This window comes from Schistocerca cancellata, chromosome 4 (assembly GCF_023864275.1).
Source record: "Schistocerca cancellata isolate TAMUIC-IGC-003103 chromosome 4, iqSchCanc2.1, whole genome shotgun sequence".
Classification (NCBI taxonomy): Eukaryota; Metazoa; Arthropoda; class Insecta; order Orthoptera; family Acrididae; genus Schistocerca; species Schistocerca cancellata.
This window is the reverse complement of record NC_064629.1, coordinates 342,093,781-342,106,098: the sequence shown is the minus strand read 5'-3', so window position 1 is coordinate 342,106,098 and position 12,318 is coordinate 342,093,781. Positions and strand designations below refer to the sequence as shown.

At 37.4% G+C, this 12,318-nt stretch overlaps 1 protein-coding gene across 2 annotated transcripts in view; it reads right to left on the bottom strand.

The window, feature by feature from the left end:
* Positions 1-3,014: 3,014 nt before the first annotated feature.
* Positions 3,015-12,318, bottom strand: part of LOC126184826 (26S proteasome non-ATPase regulatory subunit 2) — a 126,714-nt gene continuing 117,410 nt past the window's right edge. For both annotated transcript variants that reach the window (XM_049927409.1, XM_049927410.1), the window contains exons 15-16: positions 10,145-10,263; positions 3,015-3,710 (exon numbers count right to left, since the gene is read on the bottom strand). In XM_049927409.1, coding sequence (XP_049783366.1) covers positions 3,528-3,710; positions 10,145-10,263 — 302 coding nt within the window. In that variant the 3' untranslated portion in view covers positions 3,015-3,527. The remainder of the gene's footprint in view (positions 3,711-10,144; positions 10,264-12,318) is intronic.

Genomic DNA, 12,318 nt, shown 5'->3' with positions numbered 1-12,318 from the left:
GTCAGAGCACTCGAGAGCGCAGTGAGACAAAATGGCGACAGGAGCCGAGAAAGCGTATGTCGTGCTTCAAATGCACTCACATCAGTCAGTCATAACAGTGCAACGACACTTCAGGACGAAGTTCAACAAAGATCCACCAACTGCTAACTCCATTCGGCGATGGTATGCGCAGTTTAAAGCTTCTGGATGCCTCTGTAAGGGGAAATCAACAGGTCGGCCTGCAGTGAGCGAAGAAACGGTTGAACGCGTGCGGGCAAGTTTCACGCGTAGCCCGCGGAAAATTGGCTCATGCCAGAACTGGAGACCGACAGCGCCGACTTCATCTTTCAACAGGATGGTGCTCCACCGCACTTCCATCATGATGTTCGGCATTTCTTAAACAGGAGATTGAAAAACAGATGGATCGGTCGTGGTGGAGATCATGATCAGCAATTCATGTCATGGCCTCCACGCTCTCCCGACTTAACCCCATGCGATTTCTTTCTGTGGGGTTCTGTGAAAGATTCCGTGTTTAAACCTCCTCTACCAAGAAACGTGCCAGAACTGCGAGCTTGCATCAACGATGCTTTTGAACTCATTGATGGGGAGGAACTTGATTATCGGCTTGACGTCTGCCGAATCACTAAAGGGGCACATATCGAACATTTGTGAATGCCTAAAAAAACTTTTTGAGCTTTTGTATGTGTGTGCAAAGCATTGTGAAAATATCTCAAATAATAAAGTTATTGTAGAGCTGTGAAATCGCTTCAATCATTTGTAATAACCCTGTATTTCCGTATGTCCTGACAAAATTCCCATAAGAACAATGTTATTTCTCCCCACTATAAGAAAAAGTCCACTGTTAAGGAATAAACACGAAACATTTTGTGAACTGAAACCCAGTTTTTAAGTAACTCCTAACATGTTTGAGTGAGTTTGTGATTTCTCTCCATTTCATCTTATACAGGTCTTTTTTTTTTTTTTTTTTTTTTTTGACATGTGATGCATTAAATGGTAACTGATTCAACCAGTTGACACACAGATCGTAGTCAACAACTCACTTTCTCTTGCAACGATATTGACAGGTGCATTGAAAGAATCAGAAATCGATTTCCATTTGACTTAGTTCACATGATGCAGTGTCATAGTCACTATGTCTATGAAGCGTCAAAATTGTAGTTGTTTGTTTACTGAAGTGCCAAAGTTAATTTTACTTTTGTGAAGGTATCGCCTGCAAACATTGAAAGCCTACAGCTCAGCAAGAGTTGACAATCATCCGTGATGCTGATGACAATCTTAACATAAATATTTCCATGGTGAAGAAATACAATTTAATGGCATCTACATGTGCGGCACATTAAAAAATTAGGATGTGTTCTTAAATGCTGAAGCTAATGATTCTTATGGATCCAAAAAGGGGGAGCATTCATACAGCTATATTCAATGATGTAGAAAATATTTTTCTACTGTAGTATGAAGGAGACAGAAGAGGAAGCATTCCTATAAGTGGAAACATACTGAAGAGAAGTTTCATGAAATTGCTCTGAAGATTGACATAGAAAGTTTCAGTTCATCAGGACTGGTTGAATCATTTTAAAGAACATCACTGTATGTTGTTTCCATGAAGTGAGGCATTGGTCATAGAAAGTGTAAACTACTGGAAGAACATTGCCATGATTGATAGAGAGCTATGAGCTCAGATACATTTTCAGCACTGGAGAAACTTGTGTCTCTTATAACTTACTTCCTGCAAAATCATATTCTGTTAATGGAGGAAAATGTCAAAAATGCCACAGAGGTTAAAAAAAAGTACAGAGGTGAAGATGTTATTGTGTGCAAATAGTAATGGATGTGGAAAGTTGCCTCCCCTATTAATTCCCAGGCGTTTCCAAAACATATAAATGCTACTTTATTAGTAGAAGAGCACACCCTGGGGACATCAGGAATCTTTATGACTGTTTCAGGTATTTAGATGTCCAGATGGGTGCAGCAGGAAGAAATTGGACTTATTAACCTATGCCTAGTACATCCCAAGGCAACATAATTTCTGAGGAATGCAAATGATTTGTTCCATCCTCCACACTGTACAAGTCATCTACAACCTCTAGACCTGGGCATAATAACTGTGTCAAAGCCAAATACAGCAGAGCAGTTGTATAGAAGTCAATTTCATTCTTTGAGATGAGACTCAGCCTTGTAGGCTATGTATATGTTTGTTGCTGTCTGGAATTCTGTAATACAGCAGACTGTGTTAAGGCGTCTCGCAAAGGGTGGCTGTGGTACATTGGTTGCTGCTAAAGAAGACATTGCTCCAGAAGGAGGATGGTGTAGCAGAACTGATATTTCTGAAAATCCAACATTCCAGAACACTGTTGTGATGCTGCTGCCCTGACTTCCATACATGATATAGATGCAAGTGAAATGCTTAAGAAGGAACACAGGTACGAGCTTGCAGTAACAACAAGGAAGAAGAAGGAAAAAGAAGGGCACTGTGTCGAGTTTCGCTGCTGCTAGGCAAGGAATTAATAGTGTCAGAATTTATTTTCTCTTTTAATGTAGATGACTCAATCCTCGCTTAGTGTCAACCAGCTGGAGTGACAACTTCTTTCACTGAAATATTCTTGAAGGACTAAACAAGACTACTACTTTTCTTTTTCTTTTTTTTTCTTTTCAAATAAGAGATATGTTCTGTGACAAGTATAAAAATTGTATACTTACTGCATTTAATATGTAGCACATGATATTGGTAATTTTGTAATTAAGCACTTACATCACCAAAAAATGCTTGAATTATGATTCTGAGCCACTCTTTTCATGTACGCTGGGGCAAAACCTCTTAAGGAAAAAAATAATTGGATCCCCAGAGTCTCATTAAAAAGGGGTTTTACTGTAATTTTGTTAATATTTCATTAAAATTTAAGCATTTTACTAACAGCAAACATGTGGACTGACTTACTCCTAAAAATATTTCAAAAATTAAATAAAATCAGTCACCAACAGAAAAACAATCACCAACTGAAAAATGAGTAATGAAATATTTTACAAGAATCAGTTTTATTATTACAAGCATCTCATTTACTTGCAAGAAGTTATAAATTAATGTACAAAACACTTATATTTATTTCCATTACTCTCACACAAGCAAGTCACACCAGTTACTTTAAGCAAATCTACAGATAAAATTTGTCTTCTTTACAACAGTAGAGGCTTTTAACCACTCACACAAGCAACTCATGCCAAATACTTTTAGCAGCTCTACAGATAACACTTTACTCTTCTTCACAACAGTGTGACCCTTAACCAAGAGGTTCAAATGAGCAACATATCTCAACTCATCTGCATCTTCAAATTTAGCAACAGAATCCTTTCCATATCATGTTCACTGTAGTTATGAAACTCACATTGTGCCTTGCTCCTTATGAGACACAAATGTCACATATCTCAAGATACTAAAAATCTTTGGCATGGCACATGGAGAGACACTACATATCAAAATGCTTTTTCTCCATGAAACCAAAATTCCAAATAATCATCTTCACACAATCCATTTATGAACGGAAGTCTGGATTCTTCCTAAGAATCACGAAACCCTCCATAATTGGTGTCAGAGGTATGTACTCTTCTGTTGCCAATTCTGCTCGTTCACCATACGCTAACAGAACTGGCGTCGTATGTGTCTGAAACCCAGTAATAGTCTTCGGTTTCCCTGCTTGACCCACAACATCCACAGCCTGAAATAAAATGGAAAATTATCACATTAATGGTTTACAAAGTTTGATTATAGATATATAAATGCTTTTAGCGCATCTAAACAGCTGTTTTGTTTAAAGATAGTCATCGAAAAGGAAGGAACAAAGGAAGATTTAGTGTTTAACTTTCCACTGAAAGCATGGTCATTACAAACAGCGCAAGTTCAGAATACAAAAGGATGGGGAATGAAATCGGCTGTCCATTTGCATGGAGTCATTTAGGGGCATCGTGGAAAACCTAAATCTGGATGGTCGGACATGGATTTGGATCATTGTCCTCCCAAATGCGAGTCCGCTTTCCAAACATGGGTTCATGAAAGCAGAAATTCATTACAAAGTCATGAAATGTTTAATTCTGGTTTCCATCGCTGTAGTCCCAGTATTTGTGGGATAGAGGAATATTACAGCTTTATAGGATCTCTGCATTATGACTGGTACTTAGACGCAGGGTTTCCAAAATTCATGGTTACAGTTCAGTTAGATTTATAACTGAACCAATGAACACTTTACGAGTTTTTCAGAGAAGCATCTCCTGGCGCAATCAGTGAAAGCAAAAATTTTTCTGATGGACCACAATGGAGGAAAAGCTAAGCTGCTGGACATAACAACTGCAGCAGGATACACTGGGAACACAACTACATGAATGTTCTCCAAGTGGACCGCGCAGCACAAGCCACAACACAATATCATGATTGCTGCTTGCCCTGTGCACTGCAATATGTTAGGAACTATTATTTCACCTTCTTCAAATGTAATCAGTTATTGCAATGAAGGAAATCAAGTCTGAGGTACACTAGCAATTTGTCACACAGCAGACTGGCACAGACAAGTGATGCAAAACACATGCTCCCTCATTTTAACATTTCTGCTGCTGAGTTCATGCTAGATGTGCACTTGCTGCATGTGACATAGCATGTCCAGTGCCAGTCCCTGCTATGCTGGTCATTTATGTTGCACAATGTGGCACACCTGCCTCTCTAAATTATCATCACTATTTTGTCTCTTTATTTATTTACTTACTGACAGTAACAAAACATTACATGAAGGAGGAAAATGTTACATTTCATCATTTTTTTAGGTACAGTACACATTTCAAAACATGGAATGACACACAGTCCCACACAGCACTGTTTGCCAAAAATCATGATTGATTTTTTTTTTTTTTTTTTTTTTTTTTTTGAGAGAGAGATGATTAAAAATGCTTTCCTTGTTAAGTACAGGGTGTTTTCAGCTTCCGATCAGCAGTCTTTTGGTTTTGATCTCTTTGGTCACACTTCTCTCTAGAATTTCATGAATAGTCAGATGAAACTGTAACATTGATAAACTTTTTTCCCCATATGGAATTTGAAAGTAACATGCGAATCCCATACAAACATATATAAAGTGTAAAAGAAAAAAGTATTTTACACCACATAATAGTTTTTCAAATAGACTAAGTATTATGCTACAGTTGTCTAGTGCTCCCATCCCTATAACCCAGCACACATTTTGGAGATAGCACTGGTGGCCCATTTTTCTAAATGTCATTTCGACAATACGATATGTGGTCAATGTACGCACATCTCTTCATAACACTTCAGTGCCACTGGTATGATTGTTGAACTGATTTTCAGGTCTCATCTCTGAAACTTGCATTAGAGTCTTTTATTAACGGGTGAATCAATTTTTTGACAACAACTGCTGATGCTACACCCATTTGATGCAATTATGTGATTTGTCCGATAGCTTGATACAATGAGACACACAGAGTCCTGTTGGAGCATATTCTGACTTGTCAGTGTTCAGAGACGCTAGATTGAGATTGTGTTTCCTGTGTCTGTCATGAATCATGGATTTTGAAAAATGTGTGAATATTAAGTTCTGTTTCAAGTATCAAAAAGTATCAAAGAAACACATGACACGTCAAAAATTGTGTATGGAGATAATGCTGTAACTCTGAAGACTGTTTACACGTGGTAAGAGCAATTTAAAAACGGAAATGACTCCGTAGAAGATGAGCAACGTTTGGGACATCCATTAACCCCAAAAACAGAAAAAATGTGCAAAAAGTGGCAAAAAAAAAAGAAATTGTTTAAACAGGGAAATAACTACTTGAGAGCTTACTGAGGTACCTAGCATCTTGTATGGGTCCATGCACAGCATTTTAATCAATAATTTGCAAGTGAGACGAATGAGTGCAAAATTTGTTGCCAGACGTTGAGTGATGAATAGAGGGAAAGGAAAATCATGTGTCAGTTTGGACAGAGTAAAAGGATTGTCTTAATTGAGATCTGGACTCCATGTAGCAATCTGTAAGAGGAAATGAAACTGAGGTCTATGGGTGTGGCCCTGAGACAAAACTCCAGACTTCTCAATGGAAAAGAAGTTAATATCCTCGCCCTAAAATAGGCATGTCAGTCAAAATCGAATATCAAAGTCATGCTCGGGACTTTTTGATACTGATGGTGCAGGGCGATAAGAGTTTGTTCCAAGGGGAACAACTGTAAATGCCAAATTTTAAAAGGGTGTACTGCAACATTTGCAAAATGATGTACGTAGAAAGAGACCAGAATAATGGGACATTGGGATAAGTGCATTGCTGGCAAAGGACAGTACTCTGAAGGAGATCAAATCAAATTCCACTTAGGCATATTATTTTGTTTCTAATACCATTGTTCACAGTACTTTTTGATCACACCTTGTAAATTGCATTACTTCTTGTGTTATGAAAATACTGGAATAGATTTGGAATTGTGTACCAGCTGTCTACATATAGGATGTGCCTTCATCCCAAATGAAGTTCCAGAAGTGTTATTGTATTGGTTAATTTTTCCCATCTAGCCTTCACTAGTTGTTATATCAGTCACTGCACCTATGTAAAGTGAACAATCAGTATATATTCTGCTCCACAGCAGCACAGAACATACAGATAAACTACAAAGTGACTTATTTTTTATGGAATGTACTGCTTAAAAGCCAGATGCCCTCACAACAGGCAAAGGCTTTCAACAATAAACTTATTTTTAAATGGTTTAAGAGCACATTTGAACCTTCCTTTTACCCACCCAGCAACTGACTGTATCTTGAACAGCCTGTTCCCTTGAGGAAGAATGTCATCACAAAGGTGTAGAATATGGAGGAACAACAGATATTAGCTTACCAAAAATTGGAGCATGGAGAAGAGAATCTCTTTGTCCTCTACTATCAATATGTATAGTTCAACATCTCCATTCCTGACACAACAGGGTTCCTGCCAAGAAACAATACATTTCATGCATATTTGTATCTCTCTAGACATTAAACAACTGTTTCCTTGATTGTCAACATTCTACACACTGTATTTACGATACTTGGCAGTCCCCCCCCCCCCCCCCCCCAAGCTATTTGTAAGTGTGAAACCAGATTTTTATGAATCAATGTTGAGTGTCACAGGACACAGTTCCTTTCCCACCTACTAAAAATTGTCGACAGGCTGAAGGGTAACTCTCTCTGTTTCATCACCATCATTAGTTTCATAGTTTCACTCCAGGAAGTTCAGCACAGGAAACACGAAGAACTATTTTCTTGGTCCTATCCTCATCAGAAGACCAAGGAAAATTAAATTCTTCCTCACTATCACTGATCATAAGTAACATTTCTACTTCCTCATCTGGCAAACTGGGTAGCACATCTATGAACAGCTTCCTAAACACTCCTGCACTGTAATTCTGGCGAAAGGTATGAAAGAAAATGAATAAAGCTATTTCTACCACTTATGAACAATACAGTAGTGGGAATTAGTATAAAGGCAGGCTTCCTATGGAAGTAATATACAGTGTCTGAAGTGTATATGTATTTAAAAGTAGTAGATACATATCAAAACATAAACAATCATGACAGAGTTACATAGTTTTTTTCATAACATAAGTAACAAAATAAAGCATTTGCAACTCCTGGATGGAAAATGGTATTTGCTGTCCTGTTGTGTTATTGCACTGTTAGTACTTTGTCCAACTTCTGTTCTTCCTGATTACCTCAAAAATTCTCTTTGGCACTGATTTTGTTAGGATTTGTGGTTCTTGCAGTGAAATTGTTGCCCACTCTTCTCGTATTGCTCTTCAGTTCACATACAGCCTCGAATTGCCTTCCATTGCAACAAAAACACCTTGCAAATATTCCCCATTGGTTTTCCACAGGGTTCAAACCAAGTCTATGTTCTGCACAGTGGAAGAAATCACTATCTTTATCTTCAAACCACTTTTCTGTTCTACAGAAACCTGCACAGATGCATCCTTGTTGAAAAAGGACTTTCATCCTATATGTCCTCACACATTATAACCCAGTCTGTCTTTAGCATCTCAGTGTACATATTACAGTTCATTCCAATGTTCACCCAAGCAATGTGTGATTTATCTTTACAGCAGAATGCACTCCGAATAATAACACTTCCACCACCAAAATTTCTGCACACCCATTCTCACCTGCTGAACTACTTCTCATCACTGTAGATCACTTTATCCCATTCACAACTCCATGTCATATGTTTTTCAGCAAATTTCAATCTAGCTTGTTAATGTTTGGGTGTTACAGCAGGTTTCTGCAATCATTTCTAGAATGCAAGATATCTTCATTTGACAAAATTTGTTGTACAAATCTGGCAGTTACTGGCAACTGTAAATCAACAACAAGTTGGGAAGAATAACAGCTAATGGCTCTTGCTTGGTGCAGAAGTAATCATTTCAATGTCTCAGATAATTTTTTACTTTGCCCACATTTTCCATTCTGTCCACACTGTGTGCTGAATCTAATGAAATCATAAATCATTGTACTTGAATGGTTCAACTTCTTGGTGATTGGATGATTAGAGAGGCCCATTGCCTTCTATGCACCAATTTTTGTTTTCCATCACATGAAATGTGGCTATGTCACAATTGTGATTTATGTACACAAAATGCACTGTCACTAATATTATATGTTTCCTATCTGTAGGAAAGACACCTACATACACACTAACACTGCACAGAGCTGACTGTCTTTAAACCGAGTTCCACCTTCTAACACCTGCATTGTTGATGTCTTGTTATATACTGTACTCCTGAAATCAAATGTGATACCATTTGACTGCATCTGTCAGTTACTGGATCTTGTATTACTGAATGCACACTGTACGCAACAATTCCAACTGATAATGTTGATTTTCCTACAAATAACAATGCCTTTATACTGATTTTCACTACTGTAGTAATGCTGTTACTAATATGACTAATAACTGCTTGAAGCTCTTCTGTGAGTAAAACACAAACACATCCATGGCTTCATCTGCGTACACATACAGCACATAAATTGTGCATCTCTCTCTGTCCATTGCCTGCTCCCTTCTCTTTGTCTGACCCTCTTCTCTCATTATCTGTCCATTTCATCCCGCCCCCCCTTTCACCATCCATCTCCTCCTGCCCCCCCCCCCCTTTCTTCAGCCATGGCCATCTGCACATACACCCCATGGAACACGTACCAATACTACCGGCACAACCCACTGGTCATGCTGGGAAGCCTAGATGTCAGATGTTGCCATCTTTTTCACCACACTTACTCTCACCCCTATTGAAGTGAGATGGTTCTTACATTCACAGTACGTCTTTCCAAACAATTAGTATGTGTACCAAATGCTGGTTATATATATTCAGAAGCAGTTAAAAGGTTAAATTACAGGCGATGTTAGTAGCACATGTATGACAGAGTGCTTGTGAGTTTGATGTATCAAAAGCAGTTGTGATTAAGTTGACGTTAACCCTTAACTGAGAGATTTAGTAAATGTCACGGTTTTGTAATACCTTCCATGCTGCAATTTATCATTTTTCTATCAAAAGTCATGTATGCAATAATCATAATAAAAATTAGTGTCCTGGTCTGGTCTGGTTGAGAATCTTGCGAATCAACAGAATAAAATTTGAGAACAGTAGGATTTTGTAGCTCAAAGTTTTTAGTTAATAGTTCAGAAGATTCTTTTAGTATGTATTGATCAAAAAGAAGCACACCTTCCTGTACACACCAAAACTGTTATAATTTATCAACATTTTTCTTTAGTTAACTGCAGTTATCTATAGCTATAGTGGCCGAAATGAACTGACCATGGTAAACTAATAAATGCTATCTAATCAAGGAAAAAGTATGTTGTGTCACATAGCTAAAGAACCCAGTTCTAAATATTATTAAAATTGTTTACTGAAACATTTACTACGATACCTATTGTTCCAATTAGGTCCTAAAGTTTTGATAAGCAGTTTCAAATATTTTTCACAGAGTGCCACATTGTGAAAGCACAATACAGTCAAAAATATTCTTAACTAAGCACATTCAGACTCTACTTACAGTATTTTACTGAAAATAAATTCTAGCTTAACAAGTTGAATATTAGTTTTCAAAATATCACATCAGCGATGGAAACTCTAGGTGCTTACCAGACCAACTCTAACAGCAACAGGCAGTGGATTCAGCTCTTCATCAAATGTAACAAGCATCCTTGGCTGCATTGCTGCTGCTAATGTAAACAGCACATAGTGAGATCGTCCAAGGATTACTGGAAATTTAATGTTTGAAATTAGTTGTTATATACTGAATGAGAATGTCAAGCAATCAACACCACACAGAAAATCATTTAGGCTCTCTCGGTTTGGAGGTAGTTTCTGCTTATGGTGCTTTTCAGTTCAGGTAATTGAAATTTTATCAATATAGGAAATAAGATACAGTTGAATTTAAAATAATTACAGACCCAAGGTACATACTTCTGCAAGAAAGAAAATAGTATTAGTCATATGCTCATTTACTTGAGCAGTTGTGTACGAATATATAGTGGAAATGAAAGTCACTATGGGTGGATATACCAGAAAACAAACATTCCAGCAAAACAGCTGGGTTTTAATGCACAGCAATGCACTTGTGCATGGCCTCCTAGGCAATTGTTAGCCTCAAAGTTGATTGATGTGATACAATACATACATTCTAAATCAGGTAAACTTTAACACTCTTGATTCCAGTCCTAAATATACTGAAATATTTTTCCTTACAAGAATTGTCTAATCACTACTCTTATCTTTGATCACATACCTGGCAAATGTAAATGGCAAACTAGTTGAAGCTGGATACTTTAACTTAGGTTGTCACATTGTTTAGTGGTCTTGTTGCATCCGTATTTTTTTCACTGACAATACAATGTAAAATCAAGTAAAATGTTGCTTGAATCTTCTTAAAATATTAAAAGTAAGCCTCTTCTTTAAATACAAAACCTGTCTACTACTATATGTCACTGGAGCTGGATAAATATCTTCGTGATGCTCTCATACTTTCTAAAGAACTCACGGAACACGCAGATCTCTTTTCAATCTCTACATCGCCCATCAATCTTAACTAGTAAAGATTCCAGACTTACACACAGTTCTCAACAGCTAGTTGAATCTCTCAGTCTGGCATCTACCTTCCCTACAATTAGTTTTATATTGGTTGTGCTACTTTAAGCTAATCCAGATGAAAGTTTCTAGATATTTAACAACTGCAACTGTTTCCAGGTACTTATAACTACTTGTATAATAGGTCTTTCTACCTATTTATGCACAACACATTACATATGTTACATTGAAGGTCAACAGCAAATTCCTGCTCCATGAGTCAAGCCTTCACAGGTTATGTTGTAGCTCACTAACAGTTCACAGCACTGCTAGTTCCTCAGTAACACCATCATAATCATGAAAAGTCTCACACAGCCTATAATATTATTTAGCAAGTTACACACACACACACACACACACACACACACACACACACACACCAAATATGAATAGTAATGGCCTTTTAACATTACCTAAGGGTGACTTGAAGACAGTTCAATATCAGAAAATCTCTCTCCAGTAAGTATGAGGTGCTTAGTTCTATCTCCAACGGAGTCCCCATTTAATTACAAAGCTGTTCTGTAAGCTCTTATTTTGCTCACCAGGGGATACTGTAGAACTGCACTGAACACTCTCCAGAAGAAAAGGAATATGACCTCAACCTGTATGCTAATATCTACTGCCTTCTGGAGCTCATTTACAAACACAGCAAGTTGAGGTTTGAAGGATTGATGTTTGCAGAATACATGTGGATTCCTGAAGAGGACAATTTATGTTTGTAAGGTGCATACAATATATTCTATGACTCTCTAATAGAATGAAGTCAGCAATATAGATTTGTAGCAACTTGCATTTGCCCAATGCAGTTAACAGTTGTTGCTACAACAAAGGCATCTTATCACATCCAGGAGCCTTTCTTCAGGTGAGTGAGTTTAGCCGATTTTTCTATTTTGCAATCACCTATCTCCATTTCTGTAATTGTGATGATTGTGTGATGACTGAGAAGAGAAACTGCAGTACAATTTTCCATAATGAAACAATTCTTGTAGGCAGAATTCAGTATTTTGATCTTTCACCATCCTATGTTTTCATGTCATTATGCTTTTACCAACTTTATGAAAGACAAAAAATTAAGATTTCTCATTTGACTGATGCATAAAATTTCACTTTTGAATTCACTGAATGGTTTTTGTATTGCTCTTGTTATGATAATTTTGGCTTCGCTCATCAACACAGTTTTGACTTCATTA